Source organism: Eschrichtius robustus, chromosome 2, assembly GCF_028021215.1.
Source record: "Eschrichtius robustus isolate mEscRob2 chromosome 2, mEscRob2.pri, whole genome shotgun sequence".
NCBI classification, from domain to species: domain Eukaryota; kingdom Metazoa; phylum Chordata; class Mammalia; order Artiodactyla; family Eschrichtiidae; genus Eschrichtius; species Eschrichtius robustus.
In genome coordinates, this window is record NC_090825.1 from 166,607,279 (window position 1) to 166,628,534 (window position 21,256).

Below are 21,256 nucleotides of genomic sequence, written 5' to 3' on the forward strand. Positions count from 1 at the left end.
ACGGTAGCCCAAGGAAACTAATACATTTTCCGAACTATTTGTTTACCATCTGTCTCCTCAGTGGGCTCCTAAGCCTCAGGAGGGCCTGGAGTTTTGTCTGGTTTTTTCACGTCTGTGTTTCTAGGAGCGGGTCCATAGTAGGTGCTCAATGTTGCACACCCGTGTATCAAGTGCTCAGTATGTGCCAGATTCTGTTCTACGTGCTTTTCCGTGGCTTAACTCGTTCCGTCCTCACTGCAACCTTCTAGCGCAGACACTATTATTACGGCCATTTCAAAGGGAGGCAAACTGAGGCTCAAAGGGCACAGCCGGGATTCCAACCTACCAAAAGACGTGCCTTGGATAATGGTCAACTACAACAATGAGACTCAGGAGAGGAGGGGCCCGAAAGGAGACATTAAGCACATCCCAATAAGAACCAAAGAGCTTCCATTTCTCTGTCTCGAAACTGGAGGTGATAACCACCTTCGCCCACAGCGTGGAGCCGAGATCCGCGAGGGTTTCACCTGCGCATGCGCCCTTACCCACAAGGTCTCCTGCGCCTGCGCATATTGCTCCGCCCCCCCCCCCTTTTGCAGCACTCACGGCGGCACTTTACGAGTCTGTCCCTTATTTCTCCTGTGAGAACACGGCCCACCCCGCCCTCGTGCTTAGTAGGCCTCGCCTTACTCTGCGTGGATTGGTTGTCCTTCCCACGAGCCCCTCTCTGACTGGCTCGCGTCGCTGCCACTCCATTTCAGCCTAGTGGCGCGCAGCGGGGCTGCTACCGGCGGGAACGTGAGCGGCGGCGGCGGTGGCGGAAGTGGCCGGGGAGCCCGGTCCCCGCCGACACCATGGTGAGGGCAAGGCGACGGGGGAGCCGGCCGCCAAGGGCCCTCGGGGCGGGTGCTGGGGTAGGGGTGATGCGGAGCGAGCGTACCATCCAGGCCTCGAGTCCCCCCCCCCCTTCCCGGCCCGAGGGGGTGGTAACTGAGACCGGGGACGGCAGGGGCTTCTCTCAGGACACCCAGCAGTCGGTCTCAGGGGAACTTGTGACTGAACGAACGTGTAATCATAGTATAGCGGTCTGGCCGCAGTCTTCCCATTTTTCAGGTGGGGAAACAGGCCGGAGAGGAAGGGGACCCACCGAAGGGCCCGGTGAATGCAGCAGAGTGACTTTTCGGGCAGGGAAGTGACTCCGAGTGCATCCGACCCAGTCTAACCTCATAGATTGTAAAGCTAGAGCGTCAGGAAGTAGGGGGCCGGTGTGCGTTCTCAAATTAAACCAATTTAAGGAATGTCAGGGCTTGTAAGGCCCTTAGAATGCTAGCCGCACAACCTCCTGTGCCTGTCTTTTTCAGGCTGACAAACAGACCCGGAGAAGGGTTTGCTTCTTCCTGTGTCATACAGTATGTTGTTCAGAGGGAGAGGGGGCATTTTGAGCTAAGGATGGACTAACTGCATCCTCCCAGTTCACAAAAAGAAAAATTGAGGCCCTGACAGGAAGCCTCCCCAGGGCCATGGCACTCACAAGTTGTGGAAGTTGTAGATCTAACCCAGAGAGCGCCTGTGCCCCCAGCGTATGACAGGGAAACGGAGGTCCACACAGAGGAATTGAGAGCTGGGAGCTTCTTGGGAGAGTACTTGGCCCATCAGCACCTGAGTTGCTCTGAGATGGTGGCTGCACATTTTTCAGAGTCGACCATGAGGATTCACTAAATTCTCCTGGTCAGTGTAGGGATGGAGAGAAGGAAGCAGGTTCCTCTCAGCTGGAGGGTAGAGTTGGTCTGAGGGACTGGGCAGAACTGGAAGAATGCATCTTTTAAGTTGCATGGAGACAGGATCTTTGTTTTTTATCCTCATATAGTCCCAGAGCCTAGAACGGTGTCTGTGCGAAGTACAGATTCCTTCATTCAGCCTGTTGCCGCCTTCTGAGGAGTGTTCAGGAGTGGACAAGGCATGACACACTGCCTGTTCCCTGTGGTCAGGGCAGGGCCGGAAGCAGAGGTCTGGGCGAGGGAGTGGGTGGTCTGCAGCAGCTTCCTGAGTTGGGAGCCTCAGGATACCATTAGGTCTAGTCCTGGATTGGCCCAGGCCTGAGGGTCAGACCCCAGGCGTTCTGAGAAAGGCCAGAAAAAGGAATTCTCATGCCTGAAGCTTTTTTATGACTTTCCCGACTCCAGATGACCCTGTCTCCCACTGAACTGTGTGTTTGGCCCTTTCCTGTCTCCCTGGCACCTTCAAGTGTCTTCCATCCCCCCACCCCTGCCGCCGCCACCCCTTCCCCTTGGCTTTCAAGTTCACCGGGATCTTCCCCTTCCTTTCGCCTCTGTCTCCAGCACAGTTTGGGGACAAGGACGTAGAAGATGGCAAGATGTGACCACTGCTTGGCATTGCTACCCCAGTGCCACCTCTCCTTTGAGCAAGAATCCCCCCTGCCCCAAGTGCCTCCCTTGGTGGCGTGTGCCGTATTTGTTCAGAAAATATTTACTGAGTCCTTCACGTGTGCCTGGCCCGGTGTTCAGTGCTGGACAAAGTCCACACCCTCTGAATTTTCCAGTCTAGCAGGAGGCTTGTGGCACTTCCAGTCTAGCCAGGGAGACATAATAAATAAACAAGTTAATTAGAGACTGGCTACGTCCTATAATAGAAACAGCAGAGGGTGGCCCAGGTGGAAACCTCGTTCCCTCGATGGGGTTATAGTGAGGGCCTGGCTGAGGGAGCAGCCAGCAGCCTGGGGAAGGGCACCCCAGGCAGAGGGAACCGAGGAACAAAGCTTGGCCAGCAGCACCGGGCATGGTGTGTGAGGAGCAGAGTGGGCCAGTTTGCTGGAGCTGGGTCAGGCCTGGCTCTGTGGGCCGCCTAGGGAGCGGCTGCGCAGGCGAGGGTTGTGAGCAGGTGCTGGACCCATCTGTGTCGCGGCCGTGTTCTGAGGGCACACTGCCAGCCACAGCTAAGGAGGCTGTGGGTCCTTCAGGGCTGTGCTGCCAGTAGCTGGGACAGGGTGGCAACCTGAGAGGGACCGGCATAGAAGCTCTGTATGCCATTGAAGGACGTCTGTGGGTCCCTTGCTGACAGGCATCAGCCTACTTTCCCCGGCTTTAGCGGGTCTTGCTCCGTGTCCCTGGGCAGGTCCCATCTGCTCTACCGCTGGTGCCTCATCTACAGGGGCCTTGAGGGTAGTGCTGTGACCCTCCCTCCACCTCTCAGCACTGAGTCCATCTTCATTCTCGCCTTCCAGGGCTAAGCTGGCCCTGTCCCCTCTCTGGTGGTCTGGGAGGAGGACCTAGGTGTGTCATCGCCCTGGTCCAGATTCCCATTGTGGACACACAGAACAGGCTTGCCCAGCAAAGCGTGAGGCTTCTCCCTTGTAAAATACCCCCTGGGTGTGTGGCTCCCGCATGCGCGGCTGAGCCTCCAGCTCTCCGCACCCGGCAGCCTCACACAGATGCATTCCAGAGGAGAGGGCAGGAGCTGCAGGTTGGCCACATTGGGACCCCAGCCTGCCTGCCCACCCTCCTCGGAGCAGCCACCTCCTCTCCACGTGGCTCCTTCCTCCTTATCGTGCCCTTCCAGGAAGCCAGTGCAGGAAGTGGGCTTGGGCCTGGCTTCCTGCCGCCCCTGGATCTTCCCCGGGTGGCTCTTAGGGAAGGCCCGTGGGATGTGAGATATCCCCCCCACCAAGCCCTTCCATAGGGAGCCATCCTCTGGGGGTTGAGGGCCCCTTGTGGCCTCCTGAGAGAGGCCTCACAGTCCCCACCACCTGGAGAAGCAGCTGCCCCCTATTGGAGGGTGAGGGTGGGCTGGGACTCCCCTGCCAAGAAGTCCTGGGGCTCAGGCCAACTTAGAATTCCAAAGTTGCTTGGGCAAGGTGTGGTCCTTGCTGAGGCAGTTTCCCATCTTGTGGGGCCCTTGGTCTAGAACCTTCACCTGGCTATACTGGATAGGCTGTCACTGGACCCTGGACCCAAGCACTGCCACCTGAGTCACCGTTCTGGAGACCCAGAGACAGGCCCCAGTGTATGGGTCGTGATTTGTGTACCCAAAATGAAAAGAACTGATTTTTTTTCCCCAATTACACTATATGTTTTTTATAAAAAAGAAATTCAGTAATAATGGGAAAAGAACTATCTTGAAAGTTCACCTTATCAGGGGGAGTTTTTAAATCCCATCCTTTATCTGCTCTCACTTGCAGTGACCACAGGCTTCTTCTGAAATGTTTCTTCCTCTCACCTGGTGAATTTCTCTATGAACACCCAGCTCAGATGTGGCCTCCTCAGATCGGGAGGCCAGTTGCGCCTGGCCAAATCACTCTTGGTTCAATCAGGGCTGCCCCCTGAAGTGCGGGCTCAGCGTGAGCTGGCTTCTGACAGATGGGGTCAAGTCAAGCTCCGTCTCTCACTAGCTCTCTGGTGCCGGGCAAGTTCCTCAGTCTCTAAGCCGCAGTGTCTCTGTCCATAAAGTGGGTGTGATGATAACCACCTACCATGCCGAAAATGAAAGGCCCGGCTAGAGCTGCATGTATCAACCTGGATGTATCTCAGAAACATCAGTGGAGCAAAAAATGCAAGCAGCAGCAGAACCCGTGTGCTGTGATGCTGTTGATAAGCATGGAGGGCTACACCTGGTCCTGTCAGGGGTGGGACTATATATATGCAGCCTGAGCTACAAAGAAATGCCCAGAATGGTCAGCGCCAAGACCAGAGGGCAGCTGCCTCTGCGATTGCAGGGGTGGGGGTGTTCCTGAGACTCTTCTGTCCTAAACTAGGAGGCAGGTATGTGTCCTGGGCTTCGGCAGAGTTCAGAAGCTGCGTTTCTGTCGGGGAATGTGTGCTCCTGGAGTCCCAGCCCTGCCCAGAGGCCAGGGCTCCACAGCGCTGATGAAACAAGTCATGTGCTTTTGTTTGCCTTTCAGCTTCCTTTGTCACTGCTGAAAACGGCTCAGAATCACCCAATGGTGAGTACGTGCCGGTCTGGGATGGCACATTTCAGCGGGGACCAGCCTCAGCACAGGGACAGGGACACTGGGCAAAGGGTGAGGTGCCTCCAGCCAAAACCACTTCCTGCCTGTCCTCTTTTCCCTCCCACATGCGTCAGGACCTGTGTCATTTCTGCTCCTGATCAAAGTAATACATGCTTATTAAAAGTGTCAAATACTAGAGATTCATAGAAAGTGGAAGCCCCTCTTCGTTCATCTTCCCAACAATGTAACTATTCTTTAATATATACACATCTGGACTTTTAACGTGTGTGTAAACGTGAATGATTTTTTAAAATATGGATAGGTTCATGCGATGCTCATTCCCTCAGCTGCTTTTGTCCTTTCGTGATACAGTGTAGTATCTGTCAACATGTTCTGTTGTCTTTTTTTTAATTCAGACGTTATTCACATACCATACAATTCAACCTTTTGAAGTACAGTTTAGGGACGTTCAGTACATTCACAGTGTTGTGCAGCCACCACCTCTATGTAGTTCCAGAGCAATCCTGTCACCCCAGAAGGTGACCCAGTCTCCATTAGCAGCTGCTCCCCTCCCCCTCCCCCCGCCCCAGCCCCTGGCAACCACTAATCTGCTTTCTGTCTCTGTGGATTTGCCTGTTCTGGACATTTCCTGTAAGTGGGATCACACAACATGTGGCTTTTCGTGTCTGGCTTCCTTCACTCAGCATGATGTTCTCGGGGTTTGTCCACATTGTAACGTGTGTCAAAGCTTCATTCCTTACGGCCAGGTGATGTTCTATTGTGTGGATACATCACGTTTTATTTATCCATTTGTCCACTGATGATGGACATTTGGGTTGTTTCCACTTTTTTGGCTATTCGTGAAGACTTTAGCTGCTGGGAACATCCGTGAACACATTTTTCCATGGATGTATGTCTTCGTTTCTCTTGGGCAGATAGCTGAGTTGATTCCTTTATTTTCTTTTTTCTTTTCCAAACTTGAAAGTGATGACTTTACAAATCATATTTTAAATCTTAAAGTGGTTGCCAAGGGAAACGGGCAGAGTAGCTGGAAAATGTCTGCAGCACTGCAGAAGGCAGCACGAGAGCACATGATGTCTGCCAGGTGGCCGTCCGGGGACTCGGCTGTATCGTCCTGCAGGCTCGCCAAGATCTCACCCTCGCCACGTCACTGTCACCCACCAGCAGGAACTTCAGCAGGAAGTCATAGGCACGGACCAGGCTGCCGCTGGCGCTCATTATGCCGGCGCCTGCGCCCATGCCCGGCCCACGGAACGATGCAGAGGTGGCGGCTGTGAGCCCAGTGCCTCTCCAGCCCCGAGAGTTGATTTTCTTTTTTAAAACTTTTTATTTTATGTTGGAGTATAGTTGATTAACAATGTTATTAGTTTCAGGTGTACAGCAAAGTGATTCGGTTATACATATACACGTGTCTATTCTTTTTCAAATTCTTTTCCCATTTAGGTTGTTACATAATATTGAGCGGAGTTCCCTGTGCTATACAGTACTTCCTTGTTGGTTATCCATTTTAAATATAGTCCTGTGTACATGTCAATCCCAAATTCCCTAACTATCCCTTCCCCCCACCAGTCCCCTCTGGTAACCATAAGTTCATTCTCTAAGTTGATTCTTTTTTAAGTCTCAGCCTTTTCCTAGCAAAAGCCTGTCTTCCGCATGACGCGCTTTTCCCGAAACACATCAAAATAAGCAAGTAGTTATTGCAATGAAAAACAGTTTTTCCAGACCACCAAGGATCACACGTGTGCCATCACCGGGCACCTGCCCGGCCCCTGGCCACCCTCACTCATTCCTTTAAAGATGTGGGGGGGTTTTTTGTCTGTTTGTTTCTTCCACACACAAAAAAATGGTTTCATCGTAGAAAGTCTACAATGCCCAGCAAAGCGTACCGAGAAAGCAGAGCGTGTCTCCTGTAAGGTGGGCCCCTGGGGGCCTGGGCACCGTGTGCTGTGGCCAGTGGGTCCCAAGAAGAGCTGAGGATGTGTCTGAATGAGGCCCGGTGGTGGTGGCCTGCTCTTCGGGGTAAGTCTGCACCTCCCTTGGGGCCTGAGACTGACGTGGGACCCGTTTTCTCTCCAGTTGGTGGAGCTCAAAAATGGGGAGACGTACAATGGGCACCTGGTGAGCTGCGACAACTGGATGAACATCAACTTGCGTGAGGTGATCTGCACGTCCAGGGTGAGTGCCCTCCGCCCCGAGTCTGCACCCGCTGCCTGGGGGCCTTGGGGCAGCGCCGGTCTGGTGGGCACAGCGAATGGGGGTCGTGTGGCCAGGAATGCGCACTGGGACCTGGGGCTTTACAGAGCCTCAGCATCCTTGCTTCCAAGTGGGGTAGAAGCCCTTCCCTGGACGTGTGGGAGGAGTGGGAGGGTGCCTACCTCAGCCTATACAACCGGTCATCCTGCCAGGGGCGGAGCCCCTTGCAGGGGTGGGGCCCAAGGGACTGGGCAGGATGCTGGGCGGGGGGGACAGCCGGACAAGGCTCCAAGTCTCTCTAGTGCCCTGGACTTTGCACCTGCGGGGATGCTGCCCGGCAGGTACTGAGCTGCTCCCGCACCCCCGGGTGCCACCCCTGACCAAGAAGGACTTGGGCCTGGGGGGTGCTTCTGGCCATAAATCCCTGCTGTACAGGGAGGGGTGGCCTCCAGGGCAGGCCCCACCCTCCTTATCAGCCTCTGCTGCCTTTGATCCTGGTTGTGGGCATTGCCCACCATGTGGGCCGTGGTGGCGTGACCGTGGGATGTCCGGGTCACCACAGGGCGTGGTTCCCCTGAGGCCTGAAACCAGGAAGTGCAGGGCCGGGGTGGGGGAGAATGTTCCCCAGGGTCACTGGCCTTCCCCGCCTTGGGGTGATCCACAGAGTGATGAGGACAGTGAGGAAGGCAGGACTCCCTCCCCCTAATCTGCACTGGCTTCTGCTAGAGCTTTCCTCTCACCTTATTCCGGTCTCCGTCCCCCTGCCCAAGATAGCCCCTCATGTTACGGGGAGGAAGCTCCTGGGGGGCCCAGGCAGGGCCCGGCTGTCTTGAGCCACAGGCAGTGTGCCCCCAGGGCTCGCCACGCCAGCATACAGCAGAGCACAAGGCGGCCACTCTCGCCCCGGTCTGTGCTCCTGGACAGTTTACACCCCAAAAGGCAGACAGAGGGCTGTGACCCCCTGCCCTCACCTGCTCGGCTCTGTGACCTGCTTCTTGGGACCGAACTCCTGGTGGCAGGTGTTTCCAGTGTGCCTGTGGCAGACGGTGCCGCAGTGCACAGCTGAGCACTTGTCCTTCTGCACACCGCCGTTAGGTCTGTGTCCACTTCTGGCACCTAGAACCAATCACTGGGTCTTGGGGCAAGGTCCGTCCGGCCTCCACGGCCAGCCGAGACTGGACACGTGGCTCCCCCTGGGGAGTCCCACTCTGTGACCCAGCGGTTGGGAGGAGAGGCTGGTGGGAGGTACCGTCTCACACAGGCCACCCGGAGTCCTCATCTGTAAACAGGTGATGGCAGCCCCTCCTTCCCTTGGGTAGCAGGTGGCTGAACACAGAGACCCCAGGGGCTGAGAAAGCACGGGAGAGCAAGGGTCGGGAGGCATTTAGCTGACCCCATGGAAAGCACAGTAAACCCTGTTCCTACAGGGAGCGCGCTGGGCTCGGCCTGCCCTTGGCTGAGGGAAAGCCTCGCGCTGAGCCGCCGGCCCCAGCCCCAGCCCTGAGCTTCCACACAATCATTGTTTCTGTCTGGCTGTACTTTGCATCCCCACGGACTTGGCCCCTCGCCTACCATTTCTGGGAAAGGAATGCTCTGAGGCCTCTTGGGGTTCCTGTATGGGTCGGGGGCTCTCGTGTGTGTTCCTGGGAAGAGTTGGCTCGCAAACATTCCATTTGTCCCTGCCGAGTACCTCCACTGGGCTGGGTCAGATCGGCCCAGGCACCGCTGATGAGTGTCATGCAGGAGGACTGGGGGTTGCAGGGAGGCTGGAAGCAAGGCCTGTTGAGGGCTGGAGTTAGCCAGACATGAAAAGGTGGGAACAACGTGTGCAAAGTGCTGGGGGCCAGAAGCCCACTGTGTGTGTTCCAGAAAGTTCCATCTGGAAGGCACATCGAGTGCCGAGAGAGGGCAGCCAGGGTGGGGCTGGATCTCAGGCCCTCTGGAACCACACTGAGGAGTTTGGACCTCGTCCTTGGGCCAACGGGGCGCTGATTGGGATCTAAGCAGAGAGGTGTCTTGGTCTGATTTCTAGGGGTGTGGGGGGAGGGGTTACCCAGGCTTCTGGCCTGGGCAACAGGGGTGGGGCCGGAGAATTCATCTGATGGATGAGGCTCCGGGCTCCCGCCCAAGGGCAGCAGGAGGTGGCGTGGAGGGAAGGCCTTGTGCTGGTCGCAGGGTATGTGGTGGTGGGGAGGAAACAGTCAGCATCCTAAAAACTGCAGGGTCGGCGTTGCTCAGGAGTCTGCAACTTTACAAGCCCCTTGTCTCTCTAGCTTCCATTAGCTCCCCTGAAAACTGGCATCACTGGGAGCTGCCCCTGGCTGGCCCCAGACCTGGCTCCCCACCCCCTCCTGGCCCTCTTCACCCATCACACAGGGTCTCTGTCCTGCTCACCTGTGTCCCAGGCCCAGCTCAGACCCTGCCACGAGATACTTGTGTGAATGAATGAGTCAGGGTGCATAGAGAGGGTTCCAAAAGGTGAGTTCTGGAAGGCTGGGGGCAGGAGGGGGAGGAGCTGGGCTGTGGCAGCACCTGGCACGTGGGACAGCCTCAGCCCTCTCCAGGCTTCGGGCTGCATCCCCCACTGGAGGACAGGCTGAGGACGCGGAGGCTTCTCAAGAGGCCCTGCCCCACCCTCTCTCATGTGTGAAGGGCTGCCAAGGATCTGGAGAGATCCTGCTGGAGGGCGGCCCCTCCAGTGTCCCGTCCAGGACGAAGAACTTTGCAGCCTGTGGGGGCGATGCCAGGTGCAGGCGGCCTGAGGGGACAGATGCTGCCCTGGCATCTGCACCTGCTCTGCAGGGACCCTACCCGCCACAGATCTGACACACACCCCCTCTGTCACAGGACGGGGACAAATTCTGGCGGATGCCCGAGTGCTACATCCGCGGCAGCACCATCAAGTACCTGCGCATCCCTGATGAGATCATCGACATGGTCAAGGAGGAGGTGGTGGCCAAGGGCCGCGGCCGCGGTGGCCTGCAGCAGCAGAAGCAGCAGAAGGGCCGCGGAATGGGGGGCGCCGGGCGAGGTATGCCCTTCTCTCCCTGCTTCCTCCCTAGCAGGCTGCTGGGGCCTCCCCATTGGCGGGGGTGACTGCAGCACGTGGCATCCGTCCCGGCCCAGTGTTGACATTCTTGGCTGGTGCCGTCATGGTGCCGAGGGCCTGGCTCTGAGCCCCTCCTACATGGAGCTGGGGGGCTGTGACTCATGGGGCTCCTCTGCGGAACAGCTGACGCTGCTGGTTGCCGCCTGCCCCGCCGCAGGAGCCCAACCCGGGGAGCCCAGCTGAGTCCTAGTGGTCAGTGCTGACCCTCACCCACCTGGGCCCTCCTGCCCTGTAGTGGCTCTCAGTGCTCCCTTAGGTCCGGGTCCAGGCCCACGTAGACCTGGGACTTGAGCCCTGCCTGTGTTTCCTGGCAGGTGCTCTGGGCACCTCGCCAAGGCTTAGTTTCCCCTCTGCAGAGAGGGTCCCGCGGTGCCCGCCTCACTAGACTGCGGGTGAGGACCCTAGCGCGGGGCCCCGGCATGGGACCCTTCCCTGCTATGACTCCTTTATACAAAGCCAAGGTCACGCCTTTTGGATAGATCCCACCACACCACCCTGAGATTATAAATCTGGCATAAAGTTAAACTTGTGCAGTCAGCTGGGGCCTCAGCCCAGAGGCCATCTGCAGACCCTGCCCTTCCCCGCCTCCCCCGCCTGGCTCCTGTTCTTGGAGGGACCTGGCTTTGTCTCTTGCATCTGGAGGGGCCTCCTGTGTGCCAGGCCCGGGGCCCACCTTGGGGGCTCATGGGCAGGGCTGGGAAGGACACAGGAGCCAGCCATGAGCTGAGGCTCACGTGACAGTCAGAAAGGAGCCAGACGGAAGAGGGCAGGAGGGCACCCCAGGTGGAGGGTAGCCTAGGATGGGGGTGAGCAGGGCCCCAGGGGTCCCAGGACCTGGCCCCAGGGGTAGACTCTTCACTGGGGGCCACCACTGTCAAGTAAACTGCCTGAAGGAGCAGGGAGGACAGGGAGAGCGGCTTGCTCGGGCAGGTCCGAACCGAGGCCACAGGGCCTTCCACAGCCAGTGGAAATCTCACAGGGATCCCCGCATAGCCAGGCTCCCCTTGGCAAAGCTGGTCTTGCCCCATGAGACATGAGGTTAGGCAGACCCTGCCAGCATTGGCTTCTGTCCCCAGAGGGCCCCCTGCATGTCTGTGGAGGAAGGGGGCCTGTGTGTACATTTCCATGTCCCCATGCTGCCCTGATCCTTCTGGGACCTCCCTGGGCCGGGGGCAGGCCCTCCCTCCGACTACCCACCTCCCCCAACAGCAGTGCCGTTGCTCCACGTAAAATGTATTTTAGAAACAGCCCCACCACTGACTGCAGAGGTCAGGGCTCAGGAGGCTCCCCTGCCCCTTCTCCAGGCTGGACACACACAAACCACCCAGACGCTTCTCTCCTGGGCCAGAGGTGGGTGGTGCCAGAGCGAGGAAGGCCCAGGTCCCCTGGTGCAGCTCCCAGCCTCACAGCTGGGGGTCATTGTCCCATCCCTGGACTGAGTCCAGGCCTTGTCCTAGCTCGTGCCCCCCCCCCTCCTGGAAGCCCTTCTGGCTTTGTCCTTCTGGTTACTGCCCTCCACCTTGGCCCCCAGCCCTCTCTTCCAGGAAGCCCGCCCCAAGCCCCAGTGTGACTTGGTGCCAACCTCTGTCCTCCCTGGCATCCTTCACACCCCTGGGGGGCCTGGTCTGGTCCCTTGTCACACTGAGAATGTTCTGGAGCACTGCCCATGCCCAGCCCTGGTCAACACTCCACCTCAGATTCTCAACCTGCCCTTCCCGCCAGAGGTAGGATCACTGCCCCCACTTTACAGAAGTGGAAGCTGAGGCTCAGAGGGATTAAACAACTTGGCCATAGTCTAAGGATTCCAGTTCCTGTTCCCAGTCCACAGTGGGCCTCCCAGCCCGGCTCTGCTGAAGCCCCTTTCCCCTGTCTCACAGGTGTGTTTGGTGGCCGGGGCCGAGGTGGAATCCCAGGCACCAGCAGAGGTCAACCAGAAAAGAAGCCAGGCAGACAGGCGGGCAAACAGTGAGCTGCTCCTCTGTTCCCCAGAGACTGAGCCGCCGCCTCCGAGCATCTGCTTCCACCCGCAAGGCCGCGTTTCTACTCTCCAGTTTATGAGTCTGTTCAGAACAAAAAGAAGAGGCAGGTGTTGGGGGAGGACCCCCTGCCTGTCATCTTGTGATCCTCCTCTTTTTTTGTCAGCCAGCATTCTACAGTTGGAAACGTTATTCTGTGCTTCTGGTTTTGTGAAGTCGCAGCCAACTTGATTCCTGGAAGATTCTGTGTTTAATGCATCTTTAAAGCCCTCCCTCTTGTTTTAAGGGCAGGCATTTTCCAAACAGGTTTGTTTTGCATTTTGTGTTAGATCCCTGTGTGGTGAACAGACGGGAGGTTTTTATTTTAAGCTGTTTGCACTGAGATTGACAGCCTGGAGAGTTTCCTGAAACACGGACCCCAAAATTACCTTTTCAAAACGAATCCAGGCGAACGTATGCCTCAGAAGCTGTTCTGGGGGACGACGCTGGGCCCTGTCCCTTCACTTCGTCTCTCTTTGTGTTACAAAAATAAAAACAAATACAACTACAAACTGTAAGTCCATAATTCCTTTTGAACCACTGGGTGCATCTAGTAGGTAGTGTCCTCAGGAAATCACAGCCCCATGCAAGAAGTTTCCTTTTGTACCCTGTGGCCTCTCACTGAGGGGAAGCATTTCGTTGGGACACTGGTTCCCATGTCCCTCAGCAGCCTCTTAAAAAACGTGGAAGGCAAGACTGGGCTCTGGTCAGTAGGCGACCCCCTCCTCTCTTTGTGGGGAGGAAAGTCCCAGGTGGGAGCCAGCGGGACACCCACACCGCCTGGCCTTGCCACCAGTGTTCTGCCCTCCGTCCCTGTTTTGCAAGCACCATTAACACCAGAGTTCACCGAGAGAGAAGCTGTGACAGGCGGCTGCTTCGAGGAACACATGAGGAAGGTTTTCGTGAACCTTTTACCTCTTCTTCAAGTCAGGGTACTGCCTCTCCACAACCCCGTGATTTGTCTGAGACGCTGAGCCAGCACTTGTGAAAATGTTTCCAGTGACATGGTCTGCTGACCGATATTCCTGGGAACCGCAGAGACAGTGCTGGTGTTAGGAGGCCGATTCCTGTGGGTGCGGGCGGGTTCTACCTGTCACGGGGTTGAGACCGGTTCTGAGGGGTGATTGGAAGAAAAGGTGGTGGTGCCTGTAGAACTGCCACTTATCAGGTCTGCAAAGTGCTGGCCTAGCTAGCTCGAAGACCTCTGACTAAGATTTCTCAGCCCCATCCTATCTGGAGAGTGCCGTTCCCTGCCACCACTCTCGCCCCCATCATTGCTTCTTCCCCGGGCCCCCCCTCCAGGGAGCTGCTGCTGCCTGAATCCTTGCCTAGTGACAAAGCAACACTTTGGCATAGGTTGAGGACATGGGTGTGGGGTCTGAGTGTGACCTGGGCCCTGAGAACCCACCTTCCTCATCACAGACGTGGGCTGTGCAGGGGCCCGGCTGACATGAAGGTGCAAGAAGAGGACGGTTGGGGAGGGAGGGGGCCGTGTTCACAACTCCCCTCCCCCATGGCCCTGGACGCAGAGTCCCATTATGGCCTCCGAGGCCTTGGTCTGGGGGGCTAGGTCTCCCCCCTGCCGGGCGCGGGTCGTCTCCAGTCAGGCTTTGATGAAATCCGTGGGGCTCTGGTGTCCTGCGCGGCTGTGAATGAGAAGCCCTTTAGGAGCCCCGCCCCTTCCTGCTCTTCGCATTTTGGTTTTTCTTCCCTTACCCAGCTCTGGACCAGGAACGTGTTCAGACGTTCCCAAGGGCCCATTCGCAGCTCAGGGTCGTGGGTCCCAGATGCGCCCCGTCTCCGCGCGGGGGCGCATCCCCGGCGTGCGTAATCGCGGCTTCCCGTCCGCGCCGCCAGCCGCGCCAGGCAACCCTGACCTTTCCAGCCGGGCAGTCCGGGCTCCCAGTTCTCTCCTTGCCCGCTGGTGATATGAGCCGCTTCCCCGGCCCTGGCCGCTTAGGTGCCGTGGGCTTCCGGAAGGCGTCGTCCTCCTGAGCTGGGTGTCAGGACAAGCCCGTTTTCCAGTCTTCCTGGTTGGTTTCAAGAAACCAGCCTCAGCCCCTTCAACAAGAAGAGAAACCAAAAGTGCTGGCCTAGTTCCCACAACTCGGCCTCCTTCTTTCTGCCCTTCTGATGGTCTGTCCCCAGGGATTTTTCACCACCGTCAGCTGACTGCTGCATGACCTGCAGCCTGCGGGCTACCTTAAGTGTAGGTGGTTAAGTGTAGGTGGTTCCTGTAGGCCCCGACCTCCTCCCCTTGGAGTTTACTGCAGCTGCTTCAGGTCAGGGAGACCCACACACCCAGGGTGTGACTCAGCCTGGGGCCAGTGCCAGCCTGGATGGCCCTGCTGCCTCACCCTGGGGCCCATGAGTCCATTTCAGAGACCTGGATTCAGCGGGCAGCCTCAAGCGGCAGCCCCGCAAGCTGGTGGAAGGTGGGAGGGTGTCTCTTGCTTTCCCGCCTGCACACACTTCTGCGCTGATTCCTCCTCTCCTGGGCCTCACCTGCTGTTCCAAGAGCACCTCCCCTGGGAGGCCCTGCCCCCAGACTGCTGCCTCCCACGTCCTCCAGGCAGGCTTGATGGCCGGTGTCCTCCTCACCCATTCAACTGGACCCTGGGGTCCGCATGTTCTGGCATCAGCAGCATGTGGGCCCCTACTGGCTCAGCATGTGCTTTGCTGTCCTCTGACATCTCTCTGTGGACAAAGGGCTGCTTGGCCTGTGGGAAGTGGTCTGATGTCCACTCAAACGATCTCAGTGGGAGAAGCTGCCTGCCACAACGGGAGCAGAGGGCTGGCCGGGGGCAGAGGAACTGGGGCCACAGCTCCATCCCAGGCACTGGAGACTCAGCTGTGAATTAGGCAGAGAGTCCCCACCATGGTGGCCCTTACCTTCCACGGGGGTGAGCTGGCAACAAACAAGCCGAATGCATAACCTCAGAGTAGAAAGCAAGGGTCAGGGAGAGAGGTGGTCCAGGCAGGCCAGGGGGTGACCTTTGAGAAAAGGGTTTGAGGGAGGCAAAGGAGTCAGCCATCTGGGGGAAGAGTGTTCCTGAAAGGGGAAACAGCCTGTGCAAAGGTCCTGTGCCAAGTGGTGACAGGAGCAAAGTGAGAGGACAGGAAATGGGGCGGGTGCAGGCCCTGAGCGAAATGGGAAGCCACAGAACGTTCTGGAACAGACTGAGGCAAGGGTGAAAGCCAAGAGACCAAGAGGAGGCAGTGCTGGGGGCTCAGCCCAAGGTAGAGGTCGCAGAGGTGACAGGAGAAGGGGCAGGGGCACCGTGAGGGCCCAGGCAGATAAGCTTGTTGTTCTGCAGGAAGCTTAGGATGCTGGGGTGGATCCTTTCCAAAGAGTAGAAGGGAGACGTGGTCAAACCAATTCCTGAACAACGAGAAGCCTCTGGCCTCGGAAAGAGAGCAGGGAACAACAGGTAGAGGGAACAGCAAGTGCAAATCCCCTGAGCTTCCATGGCCTGCTTGGGAAGGGCAGAGAGGATGAAGAGACCCAGGGCCGTGAACTAACAGCAGTCTAGCATGTGCCAGGCAGTGCCCAGGCGCAGACACAGAGAGGGTGAGCGACCCTCCCCAGGACACACAGCCCCCAGGACACACCGCTCCAGAGCCTCCTCTGAGCTCCTCCCTCTGTCCCCTCCTTGAACTTGGAGGATCCATTTACCTTCTCTCTGGTCAGTTGTGTCAGGTGTAGAATTAGGAATGGGGGCAGGTGAAGTCGGCACCTGTTTGTTTTTTTTTAAATATTTATTTATTATTTATTTTTGGCTGCACTGGGTCTTAGTTGCAGCACACGGGGTCTTCGTTGCAGTGTGTGGGGTATTTAGTTGCGGCATGTGGACTTCTTAGTTGCGGCATGCATGTGGGATCTAGTTCCCCAACCAGGGATAGAACCTGTGCCCCCTGCAGTGGAAGCGCAGAGTCTTAACCACTGGCCCGCCAGGGAAGTCCCTCATACGTGCCTGAAAACATAGGAGAGGCACTTCACCGAGCACCTGTGGAGTGTCTGAAACCTCACCCGGGACCCTCTTTATCTCCATAAGCCGTGGGGTCAACGTGATTTGCTTGCTGTCCAGGGGGGACCTGGGCAGTGGTGCCACGCTACAGGGAATGGCCAGGCCACTGTCCTCTGTACCCTGGAGCCCAGCACCAGACGCCTGGCCCCGGGCCAGGGAGCCGTCACCCTACAGGCCCAAGGTCCTGCCCTGAGAGCCCCCTCCTGGTCTTTGCCCAGCCACCCAGCAGTGACTCACCCCCACTCTGCTCCCGCTGGGACCAGGCACCGAAATAGTCACCCAGCTCATCCTCTAGGAGTGGCCATGGAAATATTTCAGGGCTGCATTCAGTGCCTAAAAATACTTGGCGAGTTCTCATGCATCTTCCCCTCCCTCATTCCCTTCTCTGTTCCTTTGAAGACTGTCCCTGTAAACACCCCCAGGACCTGTCCCTCCACGCTGCACCCCTCCAGCACGTTAAGCGTCCAAGGCCAGCAGGGCTGTGGGATGTCCCCAAGTGCCCAAGTCCGTGTGAAGTGTGGCGAGGTGGCCTCCCTCCCTCCCTGTTGCCATGGAGAGACTCGACAAGGTTCCCCAGAACTCTCTGGAAGGGCGAAGCCTTTTCCACAACCCCCAGAAGTCTCGGTTCTTGGATGGGGAGGCCCAGGCGCAGCAACACTGTCCAGGGAGATCTTCATTACTCAGCAGTTTTCCTTAAAAATTAGAAAATGGATCTTGTTGTTTGTGTTCATGAGGCTGCTAGAAGCAGGCCCCTAGGACAGGGCCCCCAGCTGGACTGAATTCTATTGCCTTCCCTGCCCACTTGCTTTGGGACCCCACATAGGTTACAGATCCTTCTCCCTCCCCCAGGGGAACAGACCGTTCCCTCCAAGGGACCCAAATATCTTTGATGTCATCCCAACCATTCAGCCTCCCGGGCACACTTCATCCTAACCACCAAGCCCCTTGACCTTTCTTGTGGCCACAGGAAGGTGAGGGAAGCGATTGGAGTCAGACTGTGCCTTGGCCCCCTGGGGTCTGATCCAGCTTCTCTGTCACTTGAAACCTCCAGCTAGAGGTAACAGCGGGCACAAAGGCCCTGGGGAAGATGCATGCTGGGTGTCTTGGAGACACAGCAGGTTGACCATTATTGCCTAAATTCCACACTTTTTTTCAGATTTCCTTAGTTTTTACCTAATGTCCTTTAAAAAAAAAAATGGAGGTAACATTCACTAACATAAAATCAACCATTTTAAAGTGAGCAATTCAGTGGCATTTAGTACATTCACAATGTTGTGCAACCACCACCTGTATCTAGTTCCAGAACATTTTCATCACCCCAAAAAGAAACCCCACACCCACTCCCTCCTCCTCAGCCCCTGGCAACCACTAATCTGCTTTCTGTCTCTATGGATTTGCCTGTTCTGAACATTTCACATAAATGGAATCACATACTATGCAGCCTTTTGTGTCTGGCTTCTTTCACTCAGCGTAATATTTTTAGGGTTCATACATGTTGTAGTGTGTATCAGTGCTTCATTCCTTTATTTGGCTGAATAACATTCCGTTGTATGAATGGATCACATTTTGTTTATCCTTCATCAGCTCCTGGACATTTGAACTGTGTTGAGTTTTTACTCTGCGTTGGGCACAGTTCTAAGCACATAATCCCCACCCCCCACTATAAAGTCATACTGTGCTCACCATGCCAATTTCACAGTTGGAGAAGTGAAGGCATACCCTGGGGGGGTAGAGAGATAATTGGGAAACCAAGAATTAAAGAAGATAAATACACAGGTGAAGACCCTAAGGGTCTTTCAGGAAGGGAGAGCAGCATGTGCAAAGGCCCTGAGGTGGGAATGAGCTGGTGTGCTGGAGGAAAACTGCAGAGGCTGGCGTGGCTGGAGTGGAATAAGTAAAGAGGGTGGAGGGAGGTGGGCAGCAGCTGTGGGGCCTGAGGGGTGTGGGGAAGGGTCCGGGCTGTACTTTGAGATGGAGAGACAGAGAGAGAGACTGAAAGATGCAGGAAGAGGGGGAGAGACTGAGAGCAGGAGGGAGAGAAGGGGGCCTCAGCATCTTGAGGCCTGGACCCAAGTGGCCGGGGGGTCTTCACCCACATCCTCCCAGCCCAGACCCCTCTCTGATACCTTGACTGCATGGGCATGAGGTAACTGCCCTGTGCTGAGAACGATGTGGGCACACAGGAGGTGGTCCATAAATGTTAGGCAGATGTATGAACGAGGGATGGACAGAGAGACAGACAGATGGGCAGGACGACAGGTGGATGGAGGGAGGAAGACCTGGTACCCAAGTCAGTGCAGTGAGAACATTGTCCCCCACCTTCCAGCAGGTGATTGGATGGGGGTTGTGGAGGAACTTACCCAGCTGCCACAGGGACTCACCCACCCCTCTCTAGTCTCAGAAAATGAGTGGAGTGGAGTGGAGGCTACAGGGTGGGGGTTGGGGAGGGTGCTGTGAGTGCAGAGGCGGGCCGGCTGGGTACCAGATGCCGCTACCTGCCTCTGCCTCTGAGTCAGCATCACCATGGCAACACGGGCCCTGCCGGATGCTCCTCTGGGCACATCCCCCATCACTGCAGCCACCATCACTACCGCCTCCTCACAGGGGGCAGGGGCAGAGGGGACAGCTATTTTTACCCAGGTTCAAGGACCCTGATGCCCACCTTCTCCCATTTCTGTCAGCCTCTCTGTCTCCTAAGCCACCCCCTCCCTGCAGAGCTTGCAGCCAAACTGGGGGTGAGGAGGCTGAGTGAGGGGCCCAGTGGCATTGGGGAGCCAGCCAAGGGAGAGTCTTTGGGCTCTGCTCGGTAGGGGAGCTGCAGAGTGTTTCCTGAGGTGGGCACTGGTGAGGGAACATCATGGGCAAGGGTTGGGTGGCTCGATGACAGCAGTGGGCAGAGAGCTAAGGGGTGGCAGGGAGATGGGCAGGGAGCCACAGAGAGTGTGAGGAGGCCAGGGTGGCACTCACAGAGGGCAGAAGATGGATCCCTGTGACCCTTGGCAGTCCCTATGCCCCCTGTGCCTCCCCTGCATCCTCTGGAACATGGACACTGGTGGGGAAACAGAGGCAGGGAGGGTAGTCACGGGCTCTACCTGGGCTGGCAAGGACTCCAACTATCCCCCACTCCAGCTGCTGACAACATGGATGCCCCTGTGATTCCCCCCGACCCTTACCTTCTCCCATCTCCCCTTTCCTCACCCCACTCCAGGCCTCTTCCTTGATTCTCTTCCAACACACCTTGCAGCCCTACCTCAGGGCCTTTGCTCTTGCTGATCCAGCTTTCAGACACATCCTTCCCAGGTGCCTCCTCATGGCACCCCTTTTGTCTGCAGGTGTCAAGGACCCTCTGTATTCACCACTTCCCTCCTCCCAGTGAGATTTCTTCATAGCTCTTGTCACTGCCAGATATTATATTATCTATGTTTTCACTTATTTCCACCCCAAGAATGTGGGCCCCTCTCAGAACCTCAGTTTACCCAGCTTGACAATGGCAGTAGCCAGTGTGCGGAGAGAAGGGGAAGCCAGGCAGTGAAATACCAGTGTCTGGGTCCTCTCCACCTGACCCAGAGCTGCAGGGGCATGGTGGGGACTTGGAGTGACCTACAGCTCCCTGGGCATTTCAGGCCACAAAGCCCTGTCAGAGGTCAATGAGCAGTGGGTGAGCCAGGCTGGGGCCGAAGCCAGCATCAGGGATCCTGCCCTGTGAGCCTCCAGGACAGTTGGGGCCTCCAGCTCCTGAGGTGGCCTGTGAGTCCCTTATCACCTCACATACTGATCATCCCTAGGAGACAGTCACTATATTTTCCTTGTACAGATTTATAATGTCACCTTCTCTTCATGCCAACGAGACAGAAGACTGGGTCCAGTCCCCAGCCAAGGGCCCTGCATCCCAGTGAAAAATGTGGCTTGATTTAAAAACAATCATTTGTCTCTTCCTGTGTCTCCTGCCTTCTCGAGCTGGTCTCTCTTCCCACCTCCTTTCTCTCTGGTCTCTGTCTCTGTGCTTCTCCACCAGAAACACTTCTCTTCCCTCCCTCTCCCGCTCTCTCTCCCTCCATCTCTGCCTTTCTCCCTTTGTTTATTTCTCACTCACTATAATTCCCTTTTCCCTTCCACTATGTGCCCGCTCCAACCCCCCTATTAGGAGGCCCTGATCAATCCGGCCTTGCCCAGAACCTTGGGGCCGGCCCCTTAGCCTCTATCTACCCATTCATCAAACGGGCTTGTCCTAGGACCTGAAGTCCTGGGCGGAGAGGAGTTTGGCAGCGGACATGTCCCTCCCTCCCCGGCTGCAACAGCACTTCACGGCCCGGCAGGGAGGGGTTAACCGCGTGCCGTCCCCCTTCCCCCAGCCCTGCATTTAATTAGCGGCCCCGCGGGGCTGCCGAGCTGGGCGTGGGGCGAGGGGGGCCGGGCCGGGAAGGGAGGGAGTGAGGAGAGGAGGCGGGGAAGAAGTGGAGGGGAGAAGAAACGGAGGGAGAGGGACGAAAGGGGGCTGGAGGTAAGGAGGGGGTGCCGGGAGCCAGCCGGGGATTCGAATCCCGCCTGGCTAGTGTCCCCAGCTCGTACCTCAGGGCTCTCGGTTCCCTTCCCCGCCCCTCGGGGTGGGAATCCCCTCCCACCCCCCCTCCCGAAGGCCGAGCCCGGCGCCCGCAGTAAATGTCAGCTCTCTTCCCATTGTCCGGTGGAGGAAACTGAGGCCCACGTAGATGTGGCGACTAACTAGGACACGGCTCGGGGCCGCCCAGCGTTTATCTGCGTTTGTCTGCGTGCTGGAGAACAAAACCAAAACACCAGTTCGTCCCAGCCAGGCGACCCCGGGGGCGGTCTCGGCTTGGGAGACTGTGACCCGGTGGGATAGAAGTGGGCTGGGGCAGAGGGGCGGGGGAACCTGGAGCCCAGAGGCCCAGGGTTTTCCCAGCTAGGCCACGCCCCTCGGGCCTCAGTT

The 21,256-nt window shown here is 57.2% G+C and overlaps 1 protein-coding gene across 1 annotated transcript; it reads left to right on the forward strand.

Annotated features, from left to right (window-relative positions):
* Positions 1-671: 671 nt before the first annotated feature.
* Positions 672-12,792, forward strand: LSM4 (LSM4 homolog, U6 small nuclear RNA and mRNA degradation associated). Its single transcript, XM_068536730.1, has 5 exons — positions 672-836; positions 4,895-4,936; positions 7,040-7,138; positions 10,004-10,187; positions 12,143-12,792. Exons 1-5 carry the CDS (start codon positions 834-836, stop codon positions 12,232-12,234), a joined length of 420 nt encoding a protein of 139 aa, XP_068392831.1. The 5' UTR covers positions 672-833; the 3' UTR covers positions 12,235-12,792.
* Positions 12,793-21,256: the final 8,464 nt, after the last annotated feature.

Excerpts from the sequence above, each read along its gene's own strand:
- LSM4 (XM_068536730.1), top strand. Across the intron at positions 4,937-7,039 it reads CGGCTCAGAATCACCCAATG|TTGGTGGAGCTCAAAAATGG; the intron begins GTGAGTACGTGC and ends TTTTCTCTCCAG. Across the intron at positions 10,188-12,142 it reads AATGGGGGGCGCCGGGCGAG|GTGTGTTTGGTGGCCGGGGC; the intron begins GTATGCCCTTCT and ends CCTGTCTCACAG.